This window comes from Hemitrygon akajei, chromosome 21 (assembly GCF_048418815.1).
Source record: "Hemitrygon akajei chromosome 21, sHemAka1.3, whole genome shotgun sequence".
Classification (NCBI taxonomy): Eukaryota; Metazoa; Chordata; class Chondrichthyes; order Myliobatiformes; family Dasyatidae; genus Hemitrygon; species Hemitrygon akajei.
In genome coordinates this window covers 37,428,973-37,450,229 of record NC_133144.1, presented here as the reverse complement: position 1 = coordinate 37,450,229, position 21,257 = coordinate 37,428,973, and the positions used below count along the sequence as shown (strand labels likewise).

The following is a 21,257-nucleotide window of genomic DNA, read 5'->3' as shown; positions in this document are numbered from 1 at the left end:
TATGTCATTGGTACCGATGTGTACCACGACATCTGGCTGATCACCCTCCCACTTCAGAATGCTGTGCACGCGATCAGAGTCATCCCTGACCCTGGCACCCGGGAGGCAACAAACCATCCAGGAGTCTCTGTCATGACCACAGAATCTCCTGTCTGTACCCCTGTCTATGTAGTACCCTATCACTACCACTCTCCTCTTCTTCCTCCCTTCCTTCTGCACTGCAGAACCAGACTCAGTGCCAGAGATCCGGCTGCCGCAGCTTGTCCCAGGTAAGCCATTCCCCCCCCCCCCCCCCAACAGTATCCAAATCGGTATACCTGTTTTGGAGGGGAATGGCCACAGGGGAACCCTGCACTACCTGCCCTTTCCCCTTCCCTCGCCTGACGGTAACCCAATTACCTGTGCCTTGTTCCTTAGGTGTAACTACTTCCCGGAAGCTACTATCTATAAACTGCTCAGTCTCCCGAATGATCCGGAGGTCATCCAGCTCCTGTTCCAGTTCCCTAACGCGGTCTGTTAGAGCTGCAGCTGGATGCACTTCTTGCAGGTATCGTTGTCAGGGACACCTGAGGTCTCTCTGACTTCCCACGTCCTGCAAGAGGAGCATTCCAACATCCTGCCTAGCATATTCTCTAGTCTGAACAAAAAAAAGAGAAGAAAAACAGAAACTTACCGGAACCTACCTTCGCCTCTGCCTGTTTCTACTCTGGTGGCCTCTCAACATTTCCACTGATGTGCTTCCTCCCATTATGATGAATTTTTCCAATTAAACAAATTACCTCTATACTAATGAGGTTTTAGCCGCAGCTCAATGCTAGCAACCTTGTCCCTGAACTACTAAATCTTGTTCTTAGACTTGTGCACATAATGTATTATACACGGATGTAGTACTGATTCGGGGGTGCAATGCCCTTGAGGCGGAATTGAATCTTATTCAGAGGCACAAGCTTAATTCTGCAGACAATTATATATTTTGGGGGGAAACGTAGAAAACGCCAGATCTAATTTGGACACGGTACCCCACAAATACTGATCTTTTGTTGATGTACGTTCAATGAAATATGGATGCAATGACCGCTTTAAACAGTAAACAGTCGAGAAAAACCAGGCATAGGGGAGCAGGGGAAGATAAAGTCGGTTACACCAGGTAGGCGGACGGGAGAGTGGTTGTACCGGCGGAAGTGATGGGCTGGAAAGAGGAGGGGTGAGTACCATGGAGACAGGTGAGAGCAGCAGGTGAGGAGCTGCCGATGCCGTGCCCTTGGAGTATAGGGCGGGCTGGGGGTAGGATGGATTAGGGGTTTCAAATGCTCTTTCGTTCAATTCTGATGGATTCGGAGGGTAGGTTCCATGTATTCCTTTCACTCCGTCCCCCAAGGACCCCACCTACCTGCCCCCCGGGTTGCATACTCCCTCTGTTACCCTTCCTCACAGGGCTCTGAAAGCCCCACTCCAGGGGATCGTGTCCCATGCCATTCACGTTATTCCGTACACCTCCGTGCCCCTTGAAGGTCGAGGTTCGTAACTTGTCCCATCAGTCCAGATGAAGGTTTCGCTCGATTCCCTTCCGCATGGATGCTGCTTCGACCCGCTGAGTTCCTACAGCAAATCGTTTCATTTTTGAGCCAGCAATTAATGTTGGTTCCTAGGAAATTTGGCAGGCCAGCCGCTTTAGCGTGGTACTTATTATGGGATTAAATGCCGAGTCTAAAGCCGATGTGTTGTCTCTGCGGCTCTGTTACCTGTTTAGCTGCAGTGAAGGTGTTTTAGGTTGCTAAGCAATGGGGCATAGGATGGGCTTGGGGCTGTCTTCTGTTACTTTGTTTAATTGCTGGTGGAAACTAAGTAACATTCAAGATATGTGAAGATTGGGCGTTTGTTATTTGATTTGCATTTTAGAATTTCCAGATATTTCTTCAAAAATCTGCCTGGCCTAATGCAAAAATGCTGCGGATGGCAACATTAAATGTTCTTGGAAACTATTGTGATGTTTCTATGCACACATGTATGTCTGATGGGCTTAAACACTTGCTGTCAGTTGAACTCTACCAAGTAAAGAGTATTTTCCAATAGGAATTCTGTTCCATAGTGAGAATTTACAAAGGTGCTTCTATATGTTTGTTGTCACAAAACTAAAAGGTAAACATATTCCATAAGATCTGGGAGCAGATTTGGGACATTTGGCCCATCATTTCTGCTCTGCCATTTCACCATGGCTGGTCCATTTCCCTCTCAGCCCAATCTCCACCTTCTCCCCATATCCCTTCATGTCCTGACTAATCAAGAATCTATCGACCTCTGCCTTAAATATGCCCATTGACTTGGCTCCACACATCCCCTATAACCTTCCCAAATATTTAATACTTTTTCAAGTCATCTTTGAATTATAAACTGATTTCTGATAAAGAAATATAACAGGCTTTGCCACTCATTGTGACACAGAAGGAAGTTTTTTGACAGTTTTCTTGCCGGTTTCCAGCAGATAATTTTGCAATCCTAGCCCCATTTACCCTCCCTTTCATTGCCTTTTAATTATGCTGTTGTACTTTTGAACTTAAACTAGTCTTCTCCAGATAATAGATTACAGTAGAAATTTTTTTCTTGGTTTCCTTTAACATAACTTTTCAATCCTCAATATTAATCCAAAATTTCATAGCTATCCTGTTTCAGCAAGGGGTGGCACAGTAGGGTAGTGGTTAGCACAACCCTTTAAAGTACCAGTGACCTGTGTTCAATTCCCAGCACTGCTTGTAAGGAGTTTGTACATTTTCCTGTGGCTGTGTGTTTCCTCCAGGTGCTCCAGTTCCCTACCACAGTCCAAATATGTACCAGTTTGTAGTTAATTAGTCATTGAAGGGCCTATTCCACACTGTATCTCATTCAATCAATAACTAACACCAATTTCCCTGGTCTTTCTTCATGTAGCTGATTATATGTCCTTGAACTTCTTGTCTTATGTCACTTTCAACTCTGATATTTTAAAAAGATCAATTGGAACATGAGCGTATGTGACATAATTTCTTGCAGAAGGAACATTTACAACATTGAAAGACTGTAGTGTGTTAGAAAAGTTATATTTGTTATCTGTGTTGGTGTTGTGGAAAAAAAATCTCAGGAGCAGCAGACAGAAGAGATCAGGCTGACTCAGAGAATTGTTTCAGACTAAAGGGTTTTATTACATGATATCATGGAGAGCCCAGACACCTAAAGCGGAGCTCTGAGACTCTGCTCAACAATGGATTACACTCTTATTTGTACCCCAGGCGTACGTGACAAGAAGCACTTAAATATGAAAAAGGAGGGAACTTCAGCTACAACTCATTAGAATAGCAAAGTTGCACTATATGTCTCTGAGCGGTTATACATTTTCGTAAATGTTAGTTCTCAGGACAGTATATCAGGCTTTCCCAAGCGCAGACATGTGATGATTCTTGGAACAAGGAAGTACAGACATAGTTATTTCCCCATCCCATCTACAAAGCTCATTTCAGTCACACAGTGTACATTAGTTGCAGATAAGTGATTACAGACTTTGAATTCACATACTAGAAGAAGGTCATTAACCTCTTAACGTTTGTCACAATGTCTTACTATTTTTCTTCCACAGTTGGAATATCAGGTTTGTAGAGTTATGCTTGGGTTTAACTCAATGAATTATTCATTTGGGGTCTGCAAGGGTTCATTTATAACTTCACACTTGGCAACAGTAGCTTATGCTTGTTGCTTGTTTAACAGTTTTCTTTTTGTGTTTTTCTGTCTTCCTCTCCTCAGCCCCTGCCTTATATTTCCCAGTCCCACTTTAGACCCTCATTACTCTCTAAGAGTGACCATGTGATTCTGGTCATCTGTCACTTTAATTTCCATTTCCTTCTAAATAGATGTGACCTGACTTGCTAGGCTTTCCTAACATTCCCTTTGTTTCAAATTTCCAACAACTAATGTGCTCAAAGTTCAAATGGTTTTTGTTTTCTCTCCTCTTTTCGGCCTCTGTTTAGTTTTCCAGAGAGATTAGTTGCCATTTACAAAGGACTTTCATCCTCTCAGCTGACGTTGATCTGTGTAACCCCCTTTCTCTTGCTCTTCACCCCTATAGCATCCTGGGTGGATAGGGTGATTGGTGATGGAGGCTCCAGGTGCTATTTAGCTGCTTAAGGAGAGCAAATTCTTCACGTAAGAAAACAGTTGTAGATGATTCTTTTAAACTTGTGTCATAAATGCACCTTATTATTTGTTACTTTATTGATGGTAATATTGCTTTGTGTTATGAGCATGAGTTGTATGTACTGTGTTGAGCACCTGGGTCCGGTGGAATGTTGCTTCATTTGGCAGTGTACACGTGTGCGGTTGAATGACAATAAACTGAACTTGAACTAGAGCTTTGCCTCTGTTCCAAGGCCATTTGATGAATTCTGTCATTTAATGGTACCTGTCCTGTTATAGGCAGTTGTATATAAGATTAACAAACATGAGGAAATCTGCAGATGCTGGAAATTCAAGGAACACACACAAAATGCTGGTGGAACGCAGCAGGCCAGGCAGCATCTATAGGGAGAAGCACTGTTGATGTTTCAGGCCGAGACATTGACAGTGCTTCTTCCTATAGATGCTGCCTGGCCTGCTGCATTCCACCAGCATTTTGTGTGTGTTGTATGTAAGATTATTACAGTTTTAAGTAAAGATGTTGGTCATGATTTGCTAAGTTAACAGTAGATGGGTTCCTTTATAGTCTGAATTCTATTCTGATTATTTCTTGAAATCAGAACTTGAACAATGAAAATGGGGGCTAGGTGATATAAAACCAGTCCTTACAATTTCCAAGATATTATTTTTCTAACTGGAGTGGAGTTGAAAACAAAATAGTTAGCAATAAGATTGGCCGTGACATCACATCCAGAGAAGGGCTTGCCTTCATTTTCACTTGCTGAAGACCTCTTTCTCCCTTGCCCTGCTGCTGAGGAAGGAAATAATGGAGGTTGAGGTATTTCTGCAAACTACAAGTATTTGACACTCCTTGTTTTTGAGAGCAGTGGAGATTCCAAAATACATTTTTGATACCTTAATGACAGGGGTCCCCAACCTTTTTTGCACCGTGGACCGGTTTAATATTGACTCTTGCGGACCGGCTGACTGGTGGGCGGGGGGGTCTGTTAATCACGACCGGAATATAGGTGATAAGTCAACTAAGTCACTTATAAGTGGCTAATACACTTAATTTTGTTTCTAAAAGGGTTTATCTAACAAATTTAATATTAAATACACCGCATATTTTCCCCGTATGAACATATAAAATCATTGCAACACGCCAATATTGCTGAATCAGTGGGAGCCCTGGGCTTGTTCCCCTGCAACAAGATGGTCCCATCGAGGGTTGATGGGAGACAGCGATACTCGAAGGGGGTTCCTTATGTCCAGTCTATGTCGCAAATTAGTTTTCATTGCATTCATTGCAGAAAAGCCGACTTCGCAGAGATATTATGTTGGAAATGGAAGCAATGTTTTCAGTGCTTTCATGGCTATCTCAGGATATTCAGCCTTGACTTTGATCCAGAATGCCGGCAGAGATGTTATGTCAAACATACTTTTCAGCCCACCGTCATTTGCAAGCTCGAGGAGTTGATCTTCTTCCTGCACTGACATGGATGACACGTGGGTAATGCCCTCGCATGCGTTCAAGTTTCAACAGTGGGTGTGACAGGGAATGAGGAAAGGTGCAGCTGACTCATCGTTTCCTCGTGGACCAGTAGCACATGCTTTGTGGCCCGGTAGTTGGGGACCACTGCTTAATGGTCATCTTCTTGAACTTCCAATAAAAATGTTTCTGAAATAGCTACATCACAGAAGGGACATTGAAAAAATGTTTATCTCTCAAACTTCCAAGATTTAAACTTCCCTGGAACACTGATAAAGCAGACTACATATGAATGAGTCATGCAAATTTCCTTCATCCATGGCATTTGAATGTTACTTTCTCATGATCATTTACAAACTGTGCCTAAAGATCTGTTCATATAGCGACCCTTAAGTAATAAGGGTGCAATCCAAGACACCTCTCAAATTTGTATACTTTTGCCTGATCTTTTATGCAGAGGGAAAAGGTCTTTAGTGGAAATTGGGAGTGATGGCAATGGTGAGTTTGACTCTACAAACAGCTTTGCAGGCTGAGCTTCTGCCGACGTGCTATAAGGTCAGGTGTGTGGCTGAAGTTCTATCTGCTGAACACAAATTTGTCTTTAGTTTCTCAGTTTAAAAAAAAAACACCTCAGAGAGCACTGCAGAATGGACCATAACATTGATGGTGGGAGCTGCAGGTTGGGGCTTGGTTCATTGAATGCTCTTGAGGATAGATTGGTAAGGGCGTCACACTTTTTTCATCTTCCTTATAGTCTATAAGACATAAGAATAGAATTAGACCATTTAGCCCATCGGATCTGCTCCACCATTTCATCACGGCTGATTTATCATCCCTCTCAACTCAACTTCCCTGCCGTCTCCCCGTAACCTTTGATCCCCTTACTAATCATGAATCTATCAACCTCCACTTTAAATATACCCAATGACTTGGCCTCCACAGCTGTCTGTGGCAATGACTTCCACAGATTCACCATCCAATGGGTAAAGAAATTCTTCCACATCTGTTATAAAGGGACATCCTTGTATTCTGAGGCTTAAACAGTACATCCATTCGGACCAACACAAGTCCAAGTTGCTCTGACAGAATTGCTAACCACAGATTGCATAACCATAATGTTGGTGAATAGCTCTAAGTAACAGTTTGCTTCAGAGTGCATTTAAAAATGTTGTAAAGGAACATTGTGTGATAACTGATATCCTGTAAGATTCCCTCTGTCTACCTCACACCATAAGTGAAGGTGCTAAATAAAATGTAGTGAACTGTGCAATTTCCCTCCTAAACCATTAACTTTGAATCACAGTGGTGACATACTTGACCCACCAGTTTCCTGATAAGTGCTTTTAGTGATGAACAAGTGGATTGAGTGGGCTCCTTTAGTTTAAAATTAATTGACATTGATCCACATTTTTAAAAAAAATGTAACATTGAATTCTATAGTGTTGTATATTGCTGAATTCAAAATCTTTAAATAGGGAATATCATCCATGGAAGATTTCTATCATGTGTTCATTATTTTTCAAAATAAACATTATTCTAGGATTTTTTTTTACTTTGTTTAAAATACTGATTTATGATTCATTCTTTTCACTCTTCTACATGGAAGAACAAACTGGTATGGACAAGTCAGTGTAAAAAAGGATGGAAGATGACTGAACAGACTTAGTGGGCCAAAGGGCCTGTTTCTCTACTCTTTCTCACTATATCTCTATGGGTTGTACACGAGTTCAAGTCCTTTCTGGATTAGACTGCAACTGGAAATATGGGGTTCAATGTGGTTTTCTCCATATCGTTTTCCTTCCTAAAATGAATTTCTCTTGACAGTAGGTGCCAGTTTCTGGAGTTGCCCTGGGAGGATGTTCTGGTTCCCCACGTCCTCTGCCACCTGCCCCTGGGCCAACTAGTCTGCCTGCAGCGTGTCAGCAAACAGTTTCACACTCTGATTCAGGTCTACCTGGCAAACTGTCACAGTCTGGACACCTCCCAGGTAATGTGTCAGTGCAACAAGGACAATATGCCTCCCTTTACTACCTAGGAGCCCTTCAAAGGTTGAGAGACTGTGAGCATTGCACTGCATTACTTGATAAGACAAATTGAGACAACTTTTGAAAGGAAATTGGATAAATACTTGGAAAGGAAATATTTGAACAATGGGGGTGGGGTGGGCTGGGAGGGAAAGCTGAATGGAATTTCTCAAACAACCAGTACAGGCATCCCATGATGTTTATGATCAGGGCTCTTTTATGAGAATGACTGCATATTATTAAAGAAATAGGCTTTTATCATCAACCATTTGCTGTTTTTAACAATTAACTTTTGAATGGTAGAATGCACTGGTTGAAGTTTTGTTTCTGTTAGTGTTATTTTTATGCGTTATTAGTTGCAAGTCATGTCTTTGTATGAGTTTACTTTGAAGTGAGGCTATATGGAAAATAATTACTTTACATCCGCTCCAAATGGAGCAATGGGATGTCTTATCCACTACAGTCGGCCCTCTTTATCCGCGGGGGACTGGTTCTGGGACCCCCCGCGGATATCAAAAAACATGGATGCTCAAGTCCTTTATTTAACCTGTCTCAATGCGGACCTCAGGACCCAGCGGAACCCCAGACCTTATCTAACCTGTCTCAGTGCGGTGGTCTTTAGGACCCAGCGCAGCTCTGAATCCATAGTGTTTCTGTTCACGAAAATAATCAGGATCACGAAAATAAAGTGGAAGTAATAAAGCAATTGGAAAGAGGTGAAACGCCATCGGTCCTTGGAAAAGTGTTAGGCTACAGTTGGTCAACAATTGGAACAATTTTAATGGATAATGTGAAAGGCCCTGCCCCGGTGAAAGCTACAATTATTACTAAGCAATGCAGTGCTTTAATTATTGAAGTACATACGTTTCTTTAAGTGTTTTATATGCATAGAAAGGTAAAATATATACTATATAGTAAGACAAACGTTTGACTAACTGACGCTAAATAATACCGGATGTACCTGTTCCGACTTCAAATCCGTTTTAAAGATGGACTCAGGAACGGAACTCCTTCATAACCCGGGGATTTATAATACCTAATGCAATGTAAATGCTGTGTAAATAGTTGGTATACTGTATTGTTTAGGGAATAATTACAAGAAAAAAATAGTCTCTACATGCTCAAACAACAAGTGCTGGAAGAGCACTTCTGGGTTTTCCCGATCCGTGGTTGGTTGAATCCGTGCATGCGGAACCCACGAATAAGGAGGGCCGACTGTACTTTTTATAATTGATGGAAATCATATTCTACTGTCTATCCCTGGCCTAGCATGGGGGTTGTCTGTATAGTCATGTCCTACAACCCTGCTCTAGAATGAAGTACTGATGTTTCCCTAGCAGCTGCATATAGTAGTGTTGGAGGGCAGCAGCTGGAGGAATGAGAATTAACTGAAATAACAGAATCCAGGTGGAGTATACAAGCTGAATCACTGTGAAGAATTGCGGCGTTGTAAAGCCTCGCTAGAATCTAAGGATTGTGGAGTTATCAAAAAAGATAGTAACTGCTGGGTGTGTATAGAAAGGTTGCCAATTGATGTGCCTTTCTTAGTGTGAGCTATGCCCTTCAATACTATAACTTATTGAGCTCAATAACCCAGGGAGAGGCATGTGGAGTTTTTGGCCATTTAAAGGGAAGCAGAAGGAAGAAATAGAATAGTGATCTGAATGAAAACCATAAGACAGGAGCAGAATTCGGCCATTCAGTCCGTTAAGTCTTTTCAACCATTTCATCATGGCTGTTTTATTATCTCTCGCAATTCCTTTCTCCTGTTTTTTTTTCCATAACCTTTGATGCCCTTACTAATCAAGAACCTATCAATGTCCGCTTTAAGTATACCTGATGACTTGGCCTTTACAGCTGTGTGTGGCAATGAATTCCACAGATTCATCACCCTCTGGCTAAAGAAATTCCTCCTCATCTCTGTTCTAAAGGAACACCCTTCTATTCTGAGTCTGTGACCTGTGGTCTTAGACTCCCCCCATATTGGAAACTTTCTTTTCACATCCAATCTATCTATAATATGGATACTCTGGGTTGCTAAATCACGATGGGCAACAAATGAGTGGGGACTAGCTCGAAATGAGTATGGGGGTTGGGAACCAGTGATTTAGTTGAGTGGGGACCAGTTTGAAATGAGTATGGGGGTTGGGAACCAGTGATTGGTGGAGTGGGGGCCAACTTGGAATGTGCATTTGGAAAGAGAAAAGAACATTGGAAAAAGAAAATCTTTACTCACAACTGTTTTTCTCTGATTGAGTTCAGTTCGGGGCTGCCATTCCTCAACATGCATTCTGCCGAATACTGAAAGATAACACAGTGCTGCACCACTTGATTGTTCACAGCTGCTCTGATTGGCTAACAGACCTGGAGCTCTTGCCAGTGATTGGTCAGAATCATCATTTGGAGAAGGTTGATGTGACGGGATGCCGTGGCTTGAGCAGGCGGACACTAGTGGCCTTGTCGCTAAGTTGCCCCAACTTGCAGTATCTTTCTCTGAGGCAGTGTGACTGGGTGGATTCTCTCTCCCTGCGAAGTCTGGCTGATCGTTGCAGCCGACTTGTGTCGATTGATCTTACTGCTTGTAAGCAACTGAATGATGAAGCAGTCTGCTACCTAGTGCGTAAGTGTCCAAAGATCAAGTCACTGTCCCTGGCAGTCAACGCAAACCTCAGTGATAGCTCTGTGCAAGAAGTAGCTAAACTGTGCACTGAGCTCGAACATCTGGATTTGACTGGCTGTCTCCGCCTCAAGAATGAATGTATAAGGTAAAGACTAAAGTATGCTGTCCTATGTATTTTTGTTTATGTTTCCATATAAACTTTTGAAAGTTTGTAGAATATTTAGTAGGGTAGTCTACCTGGAAATGTGAGATTTGGATTTATGACTGGCAGAGCTACAAGTCCAGGCATTGTATCTGAAATCCACCAATTTAAATTGGGATCCCACCAATCCCAATTTAAATCAATTAAAATTATCTGTAACTTTTATCAGTATAAAGTGTCTGTGAAATAGTTATCAAATTATCTTTTTAAAAAAAAAAACTGGTTTATTAAAATTGATGAAGGGTCTTGGCCAGAGATATTGATTATATATTTCCCTCCATAGATGCTGCCTGACCTGCTGAGTGCCTCCAGCATTTTGTGTGTACAGGTGTCCCCCGCTTTACGAATGTTTGCTTTACGCCACTTTGCTTTTACAAAAGACCTACATTAGTAACCTGTTTTCGCATTACACCATTTCAGCTTAAGAAAGGTTTCATAGGAATGCTCTACCTTTATAATAATTTTCTCTCTTTCATAATGTCAGAAGTAGGAATGTTTACTGATGGTTGAGTAAGTGTATACAGCTTCACAGATTATAAAGAGGTCTATACATTTATCAAATCTAGAACAATATTTGGACTAATGTGATAGCTTTTCATGACATGTGTCCAGCAATAACTCTGAACAGGGAGCCCAACTGGTTAGTCTTGAGAGTCAGTACATTATTATTGTCAGATATCTCCACTATCAACATCTTGGAATCAGTGTTAAATAGGAATTCAACTGGACCAACCATGTAAATATGGGAGATACAGAAAAAGAGTGAGAAACTTGGTGTTATGCAACAAGTGTCTTGCTTCTGGAGTTCCCAGAGCCATTTCATTGTTTACGAGATGAAACCTCTGCTTATCACCTAGGCAAATGCTGCTCCAACTACCCTCAGCACCATCCAGGTCAAAACCTATTTAATTGGCATCATACTCGCCTTTCTAAATATTCATTGCCACCGCCACCAGTGGCTGCAGTACTTACCACTTAGAAAACACATCAACATCCTGATGAAATTACTTCAACAGCACCTTCCAAGCCTACAATCTCTACCACTGTGAAAGATGGCAGTAGACATGAGAATGCAAACTACCTTCTTCCAAGTCATGTACTATCATGACCTTGAATTCTATGGGTGCTCATTCATTTTAATGGGGTTAAAATTCTGAAACTCCTAACTGAACTGTACTGATGTTGTACCTTTAATACAGTTTTGGTTTGAGAAAGCAGCTCATCCCCACCAATAGGAATGGGCCTTGTTATCAGTATTCCGATTCTATTGCGGGGGTGGGGGGGGGGGGGTCTTAAGGCTCACAAAAGGAAACTTTTAAACTCGTACTGATGGTACCTGATAGAATGGTGCTGTGTGGCACCAATTTGCAAGTGATCTAGGGTAGACAGATCTGAAAAATAATTTAAGATTAATCAATAACCCTGTTGGAATTTGGTCTTGGGTTATACAGAATTGCTTCCTGTCCCTGGGATTCCAGCCTCTTCAGAAGTAATCTATTGCATAATTGCTTAATGTCAAAGTATAAAAAGATGAATTCTTCAGGCTCTTGTTTTTGCTGACTAAGTTGAGGCAAAAACTTGCATAGTACTTATACAGTTTTTTAACATAAAATGGTTTGGTTTGCATTTTAATATAAGCAATTTAAAAGTTATCTATGCAGAACAATGCTTGCATTTCGAAAGTACTGTACATGACTAGGAAGAAGGTGGTTTGCACTCTCTTGTGTATACTGCCATCTTTCATCAGTGCCCTATAAATGCAAGTCACTGTCTTTTTAAAGCTTAGTTTATTATTAGCAACCACTGCACATGTGATTTTTTTAAAATTATAAAACAAATTGCTTTTTCCAGGACTGTTGCAGAGTATTGCACAAAACTCAACTCGCTAAAAGTGAAGCACTGTCATAACATCACTGAAGGAAGCTTAGAAGTTTTGCGTAAGAAGGGAGTAGACATTGACGTACAGCCTCCCTTCCAACGGGCACTGGTACTTCTGCAGGATGTTGTGGGCTTTGCACCATATATCAATCTTCAGATTTGAACAGAAGTATTGTGGAAAACCAGCTATCCATAGCCCTGACACAATTGCACTCCATTTTTGTGGTAATGTAAACTTAGATTAAAATAGGTTGTATAATATTCCGTGAGTGTCTTGCTGCTCCTTTGTCAAACTTTCGGTACTTCCAATTTTGTTTCTCAGATGAAATGAGTTGAAACCTGTAATATTGTGCATGAAAATAGATTTTATTCTGGCTTGCTACTGCATTGAATTACCACTGCTAATTCATTGTTTTTTTTGATTGTGTGAAGTGAGGAGAATGCTCATATTTGCTGCACCAGAGGTGGTTCACTTGAGCAGAATTCTTCAAGTGTTGATGTTGGCAGTGAATTGCCAATGGCACAGGGAAGCAGTAAATGGAAACCCCATCAACCAATGAGAGAAATTGAGGGGAGATAACATTGTTAAATGATAAAGGTTATCAAATGATACCTTGATGATGTCAAGGTTTGGAATTGAGCTGAAACTCCAGTCATCACCAGAGAGTAATATGGTGTCTTTTTAGCTTTTTGAATACATTCAAAATTTACGTCACCAACAGCTTCCCTTAACTTTCCTTATTTTGTATGACTACAACTCCTAAAAGTCTGCAATTGCTGATGTTTTGTAGTATCCTGGCAAAGCTGCTATGTACCTTATTGTACATGACCCCTCTGCATTGGCCCTAAAATAACAGCTGACAAGTTCCAACCAACTCTTCATATAATCTTAGTGTATGTATCTGCCATTTGGAATAGATAAAGAAGGATTCATTTGAACTCATTCCCCACAATACTACAGTTTCTTGTAGTTGATATATCCAAATTCATTTTGTGAATTATTGAAATGGCTTTCAATACTCTTTCACATAAAACAAATCTAGTTCATAATTTCCTTTAGGCTTCTTTTAATCTCTGTTGGTTCTTTTTAATCTTGTAGTTCTGGATACTGATAATCTTGCTGGTGGAAAGTGTTTCTTGTAACTTTGAACACCTCTATTAAATTTCCTTTTATCCTATGTCTGAGGGGAAAATTCCAACATCTCAATAAAAAAATTGCTGGAAATCTGAAATCTTAACATTTCATCCTCTTTGGATCACTGATGTCCCTTATACTTGTCTGGTAAATTCCTCTGCTGTCTCTAACAGTACTCTGATGCTTGTATGGCTGGCTTACATTGCTGTTTTCAATCTTTACCTAACAATGTTATTACATTGCCACTTCAGGACTGAAATGCAGAGGTCAGCTTTTCTAATGATCTTTTGATGGCCCCTTGATTCAAAATGAACCATTTTCCAGCACATAAATACATATGGCTGAAATTATTTTAAGGGGTGGTGATTTAAGGGGTATTTCAGTAAAGAGTTAAACTGAATCAAGTGGACGTTAATAATTCACTAGCAGTATTCAAGAGAGTAACTTATTCTCTTAACAAGCACATTAACTTGTCAGTACTTGATGCGCACAAATCACCTGCTTTTTGACCACATGGCAGTTATATGATCCCTCAGCCTTGTTCCACTATTGTGCAGAGCTGATCCTCAATCTCATTTACTCTCCCTTCTAATCTGCATATCCCTTGATTATTTTGACTCCGTGGGTATACTGATGTCAGTCTTGGGTAAGTTTAGTGCCTGAGTAAGTGGAGTGCTTTCCAGCAGTGAATTCCAAAGGTTCATAATCCCTAGTGAAGAAATTTCTAAGTGTCTCAGTCTAGATGGCTGATTAGTTATTCTGAGTCAATGATCCCAGGTTCTAAATACCCCAGCTAGAGGAAACACCTCAGGATCTAGTGTTAAATCCTCTGTTTCATTAAGAATTTTTTGGATTTGCCTGTGGCTTCACAATGCTCAATATTTCCTCAAGACAATTTGCTCAACCCTAGACTGAAATAATTAAACCATTGTTCTACAATTTCTCAGGCAAGTTTGTCCTTGTGCTCTAGGTCTTAAAATGACACAATCTTACTAAAAGCTTAGTTTCTTTAAAATGTTGTTACTCGTACAATAAAGATTAATGTGCCATTTTTTCTTCCAAATTACTTGCAGCTCTTGCGTGTTAGTTACATATGTTGTACATTTGTTCTCAGGTTTAGTATCACTGGCATATGTCATAAAATTTGTTGTTTTGTGGCAGCAGTCCATTACAATATATATATATATATAATAACTTGTATATAATAACTTATAAAAATGTATTTTAAAAAATAAGTGCAGAACAAGAGCAAAAATAAATAATGGGGCAGTATACATGGGTTCATTGTCCATTCAGAAGTCTGGTGGCAGAGGGAAAGAAGCTGTTCCTGAAATGTTGTATGTGTGCCTTCAGGCTTCTCCTTGATGTTTGCAATGAGAAGAGGGCATGTCCTAGGTGATGGGGATTCTTAATGATGGATGCTGCCTTTTTGAGGCATTGCGTTTTGAAGATGACCTGGATGCTGTGGAGGCTAGAGCTCATGAATGAGATTTCAGCTTTTTGCGGTTTTTTCTGAACCTGTGCAGTGACCCCTCCATAGCAGACAATGATGCAACCAGTTAGAATGCCCTCCATGGTATATCTGTAGAAATTTGCAAGAGTCTTTGGTGAAATACCCGTTCTCTTCAAACTCTTAATGTAATATAGCCAGTTGTGTCTTTTTTGTAATTGCATCAATATATTGGGCCCAGGATAGGTTCTCAGATGTTGACACTCAGGAACTTGAAACTGCTCACCCTTTCCACTGCTGATCCCTCAATGAGAACTGCTGTGTTCCCTCAACTTCCCCTTCCTGAAGTCCACAATCTTACTGCTGTTTAGTGCAAGGTTGTTGTTGCAGCTCCACTCAACCTGGTGATCTATCTCACTCCTGTACGTCTTCTCGTCGCCATCTGAAATTCTGCCAATAGTTGTGTCATCAGCAAATTTTTAGAAGGCGTTTGAGCTGCATCTAGACACACAATTGTGGGTGTAGAGTAGAGCAGTGGGCTAAGCACACTTGAGGTGCACCAGTGTTGATTGTCAGCAAGGACGAGGTGTTATTTCTGATCTGCACAGACTGTGGACTTCCAATGAGGAAGTCAAGGATCCAGTTGCAAAGGGAAGTACAGTACAGAGGCCTAGGTTTTGCAGTTTGATGATTAGAACTGAGGGTATGATTGTGTTGAATGCTGAGCTGTGATCAATAAACAACAGCCTCACATAGGTATTGTTATTGTCTCTGTGATCCAAGGCCGAATGAGAGCCAGTGAGATTGCATCTATTGCAAACCTATTGTGGTGACAGGCAAATTGCAGCAGGTCCAGATCTTTCCTCGGGCAGGAATTGTTGCTGGCCATGACCAACCTCTCAAAGCACTTCATCACAGTTGATGTGAGTGCAGCTTGGTGATAGTCATTGAGGCAGTTCACCTTGCTCTTCCTGGGCACTGGTATGATCGTTGCCGTTTTGAGGTTGGTGGGAACCTCTGACTGCAGCAGGGAGAGATTGAAGATTATTTCCCTTGATCATACCTCCTTAGTTCAAGGAGTATTTACTGAAGGTTCTGGATAGGTTTGTCCCATTGAGGCAGGGAAAGGATGGCAGGGTGAGGGAACCATGGTTGACAAGATGTGGAACACCTAGTCAAGAGGAGGAAGGAAGATTTCTTTAGGTTTAGGAAGCAAGGATCAAACAAGGCTCAAAGGAATTACAGGGTAGCTGGGAAGGAGCTCAAGAATGGACAGAGCTAGAAAGGGGCATGAGAAGGCCTCTAAGGAAAAGAACAAAGCATTCTACACATAGGTGAAGAACAGAAGGATGGGCAGAGGGAAATGTGCCTGGAGGAGGTAGGTGAGTTCCTTAACTAATACTTCAGTATTCACCAGTGAGAGGGACCTTGACAATTATGAGGTCATGGTAAAACAAGCTTATGTGGTTGAACATGTTGATGTTAAGAAAGAATGTGCTAGAACTTTTGAAAAACATCAAACTAGATGAGTCCCTAGGGCTAGGTGTATACCGCAGGTTACTGTGGGAAGTGAGGGAAGAGATTGCTGCTCCCTTAGTGGTGATCTTCGTGTTTCACTGGCCACAGGAGTAGGGTGGCAACTGTTATTCCTTTGTTCAAGAAAGGGAGCAGGGGTAGCCCTGGAATTAAGGACAAGTAAGTCTTACTTCAGTGGTGGGCAAATTATCGGAGGATTCTTAAAAGCAGGATTTACGACTATTTGGAGAAGCGTAGTCTGTTTAGGGATAATCAGCATGGCTTTGTGAGGGGCAGGTCATGCCTCACATGCTTGATTGAATTCTTTGAGGATGTGGCAAAGCACATTCATGAAGGTAGAGCAGTGGATGTGGCATATATGGGTTTTAGTAAGGTGTTTGATAAGGTTCTCTGTGGTAGGCTCATTCAGGAAGCATGGAATCCAGAGAAACTTGACTGTGTGGCTATAGTATCTAGCTTGCCTGTAGAAGGCAGATGGAGATTATTCAGCCTGGAGGTCAGTGACCAGTGGTGTTCTGCAGGAATCTGTTCTGGGATCCCTGCACTTTGAGATCTTTATAACTAACTTAGATGAGGAAGCAAGCTAGGGTTGATCTCTTCAGAGTAAAGGATGATGAGTGACATATTGAATTGACTTTATTTCTTACATCTTTCACATACATGAGTAAAAATCTTTACGTTACATTTCTGACTAAATGTTCAATAATAGTAATTTATAATAAATTGACTGTTCTATCTAACATTGAAATACACTCAAATCTGCGTGAGTTAATCAGTCTGATGGCCTGGTGGAAGAAGCTGTCCTGGAGCCTGTTGGTCCTGGCTTTTATGTTGTAATACTGTTTAGACCATAAGACATAGGGGCAGAATTAGACCATCTGGCCCATCGAGTCTGCTCTACCATTCAATCATGGCTGATCCTTTTCTGTATCTCCTCCTCAACCCCAGTTCCTGGCCTTCTCCCTCTAACCTTTGATGCCATATCCAGTCAAGAACCTATCAATCTCTGCCTTAAATATACCCAACCACCTGGCCTCCACAGCTGCATGTGGCAACAAATTCCACAAATTCACCACCCTTTGGTTAAAGAGATTTCTCTGCACCTCTGTTTTGAAAGGGTGACCCTCTATCCTGAGGCTGTGCCCTCTTGCCCTAGACTCTCCCACCATGGGAAACATCCTTTCCGTATCTACTCTCTCTAGGCCTTTCAACATTCAAATGGTTTCAATGAGAACCCCCCCCCCCCCCCAATCCTTCTGAATTCCAGCAAGTACAGACCCAGAGCCATCAAATGTTCCTCATATGATAACCCTTTCATTCCTGGAATCATCCTTGTGAACCTCCTCTGGACCCTCTCCAATGCCAGCACATCTTTTCTAGCACATCCATTCACAGTACTCAAGCTGAGGCCTCATCAGTGCATCACGTCCTTGCTTTTGTACTCTAGACCTCTTGAAATGAATGCTAACATGACATTTGCCTTCCTCACCACCAACTCAACCTGCAAGTTAACCTTCAGGGTGTTCGCACAAGGTCTCCCAAGTCCCTCTGCATCTCAGATTTCTGGATTTTCTCCCAGTTTAGAAAATAGTCTGCACATTTACTTCTACTACCAAAGTGCATGACCATGCATTTTCCCACATTGTATTTAATTTGCCACTTTCTTGACAATTCTAACCTAAGTCTTTTTGTATCCTACCTGTTTCCTCAACACTACCTTCCCCTCCACCAATCTTTGTATCATCTGCAAACTTGGCAAGAAAGCCATCTATTCCATATCTAAATCATTTATATACAGCATAAAAGAAGTGCTCCCAACACCTATCCCTGCCGAGCACCACTAGTCACAGAAAAGGATCCTTTTATTCCCACTCGCTGCCTCCTACCAATCGGCCAATTCTTTAACTATGTTAGTAACTTTCCTGGAATACCATGGGCTCTTAACTTGGTAAGCATTCTCATGTGTGGCACCTTGTCAAAGGCCTTCTGGAAGTCCAAATACACAACATCCACTGTATCTATGCTGCTTGTAATCTCTTCAAAGAATTCCAACAGGCTTGTCAGGCAGGATTTTCCCTGAAGGAAACCATGCTGACTTTGCTATGTAATCCCATCACCCCATCCTTAATAAGTGACTCTAACATCTTCCCAACCACTGAGGTCAGGCTAACTGATCTATAATTTCCTGTTTCCCGGATGGTAGCAGCTGGAATAGACTGGGGTTAGGGTGACTCGGGTCCCCAATCATCCTTCGGGCCCTTTTTTCACCCGTCTTTGTAAATGCCCTGAATCTTGGGAAGTTCACAACTACAGATGTGCTTGACATCTCTCTTGGCAGAATCCTGCGATTAAGGGAGGTACAGTTCCCATACCAGGCAATGATGCAGCCAGTCAGGATGCTCTCAATTGTGCTCCTGTAGAAAGTTCTTAGGATTTGGGGGCCCCATACCAAACTTCCTCAATCGTCTGAGGTGAAAGAGGCGTTGTTGTACTTTTTTCACCACACAGCTGGTGTGTACAGACCACGTGAGGTCCTTGGTGATGTGGATGTTGAGGAACTTGAAGCTGTTTACCCTCTCAACCCCATCTCCATTGATGTCTATAGGGGTTAGCCCATCTCCATTCCTGCTGTAATCCACAACCAGCTGCTGTTTTTGCAACATTGAGGGAGAGGTAGTTTTCTTGACACCACTGTGTCAGAGAGATGACTTCTTCCCTGTAGACTAGCTTGTTATTGTTTGAGATTAGGCCAATCAATGTAGTGCCATTAGCAAATTTAATTAGCAGATTAGAGCTGTGGGTGGTGACACAGTCATGGGTATACAGGGAGTAAAGGAGGTGACTCGCTACACAGCCCTGAGGGGCTCCTGTGTTGTATAAGAGGTATAGATAGAATAGGCAGTCAGAGACTTTTTGCCAGGGCAAAAATGGTTAATACAAGGGGTATAATTTTGAGATGAACTGAGCAAAGTACAGAGGGGGGTGTCAGAGGTAAGTTCTTTACACAGAATACTAGGTGCATGGAATGCACTGCTGGAGGTGGTGGTAGAGGCAGGTACATTCGGGTCATTTTTGACACTTAAATAAGCAAACAGATAGAAAAATGGAGGGTTATGTGTGAGGGAAGGGTTAGATTGATCTTATGGCCTTTCAGCTTACTCCAAGATCAATCTAACCCTTCCCTTTCACATAACCCCCCCCCCCCCCATATCACGTGCTGTAATGTTCTATGATAAGATGAGCAACTGAAACTAAAAGTCATTGTGGTTAATTTTGAGCATACATGATATAGGATTGAGTTATATCAAATAACTACTGGGTAGGCAATCATAAAAGTGCCGAATAGAAGAAACACTGGAGAAATACAGTGCAATGTATTCAGGGAGAGTAAAGGTGAGGGGATACACAATGTGGTAGGGTACTACATGAAGAGGGGCTAAATGAATAAATGAGGGGCACATTCTACAAACTGAAAAATGGGAAATATCTAAATAACCCTCTAGGCTGGTACTGACACAATTTCTTCAGGCAATCTTCCACAATTCTAGGATGCCACTACAGGCAGTGTCATTCAGCCCAGATATTTTCAGCCGATCAATTACCTTTACATGTCAGAAAACTTCATGTTTGCCAACATTTCATTGTTTTGCAACCCATGGGTAAAAGAAACAGAAGCCAAAATGTTTATTCATGGAATGAAGTTTGTCAGATAACTATTTAAAGTATCTAAACTGGGAGTATAATAACTTATTTATAGAGCACTTTTCATATAGATAATATAGTTCAAAGTGCTTTATAATGGGATAAAGTGCAAACATGAAAATAAAATAAAAGACAAAAAGATTAAGTAAACAGGTTTTGAGCTGGTGTTTAAAAGTGTCAGCTGAGTCTGCGTCCCTTATGGTTTGAGGTATTGAGTTCCACAGTTTGGGAGCATAGTTCAAAAAAAAAGCTGACCTGCCCATTGTCTTTTGAGGGAGATTGTTTAGATTTAAGATTTCGGCAGAAAAAGACACGGGAGCTCGAACAGGATTATAAAATGAAAGTGATTCTATGATGTATTCCGGTCCTAGACAAGTAAAAGCTTTAAAAACAAGAGTATTTTAAAATTAATTCAAAAAGATGCAGCAAGCCAATGCAGAGTAGCTAGGATGGGAATGATACATTCCCTCCTCTTGGATTTGGTTACTGAGTTGAAGTTTGTCAATAGATTGCTGTGGCAGATTGCAGAAATCTGCCCAATATATCACTGACACATCCCTCTCCTCCATTGAAGTTATCTGCAGGAAGTGCTGCCTGATAATGCAACATCTGTCATCAGAGATGCCCACCATTCAGGCAGGCCACACATTATCATTTCACAGTTAAATCATCAGGCAGGAGGTATAGAAGCCTGAAGTCCCACACCACCAGGTTTGAGAACAAATACTTTCCTTAAACCATTCAGTTCTTGAACCAACTGGAAAACCTTAATCACTACAATTTATCAACACTATGGCCATTTTTGCACGGAAATTAAGTTTGTTATTTTGTTCTAATTGTATTTTTCTTGTAAAAGTGCATGTAATTTGTTTGATTTGCTTATGAATGCTGCTTATGTGATGCTATGTGCCTGTGATGTAGCTGCAAATAAATTTTTCAGTGCACTGGTGCATTTATGTACTTGTGCACGTGACAATAAATTCAACTTTGACTTTGCTTGTACCTCCATGAGTCCAATTATCTGCCCCAGACATTCAGTACTAAAACCATCACGGAGCCTTGTACCATTCATTAGCTTAGA

General features: G+C 41.3%; 2 protein-coding genes across 7 annotated transcripts in view; one reads left to right on the top strand and one right to left on the bottom strand.

Moving 5' to 3' along the window:
- Nucleotides 1-21,257, bottom strand: part of cuedc2 (CUE domain containing 2) — a 117,920-nt gene that overhangs the window by 42,084 nt on the left and 54,579 nt on the right. The window lies entirely within an intron of this gene.
- On the top strand, nucleotides 1,109-21,161 carry fbxl15 (F-box and leucine-rich repeat protein 15). Of its 6 annotated transcripts, XM_073025245.1 has the most exons (5): nucleotides 3,008-4,170; nucleotides 5,451-5,646; nucleotides 7,454-7,616; nucleotides 9,916-10,418; nucleotides 12,327-21,161. In XM_073025245.1, the coding sequence occupies exons 2-5, from the start codon at nucleotides 5,636-5,638 to the stop codon at nucleotides 12,514-12,516; spliced, it is 867 nt and encodes a 288-aa protein (XP_072881346.1). In that variant the 5' UTR covers nucleotides 3,008-4,170; nucleotides 5,451-5,635; the 3' UTR covers nucleotides 12,517-21,161. The 6 variants fall into 6 exon arrangements, with proteins under 6 accessions (XP_072881342.1, XP_072881344.1, XP_072881341.1 ...); XM_073025241.1 differs by lacking the exons at nucleotides 3,008-4,170; nucleotides 5,451-5,646 and adding an exon at nucleotides 1,109-1,204; XM_073025243.1 differs by lacking the exons at nucleotides 3,008-4,170; nucleotides 5,451-5,646 and adding an exon at nucleotides 1,164-1,204 and having other exon boundaries at nucleotides 7,457-7,616.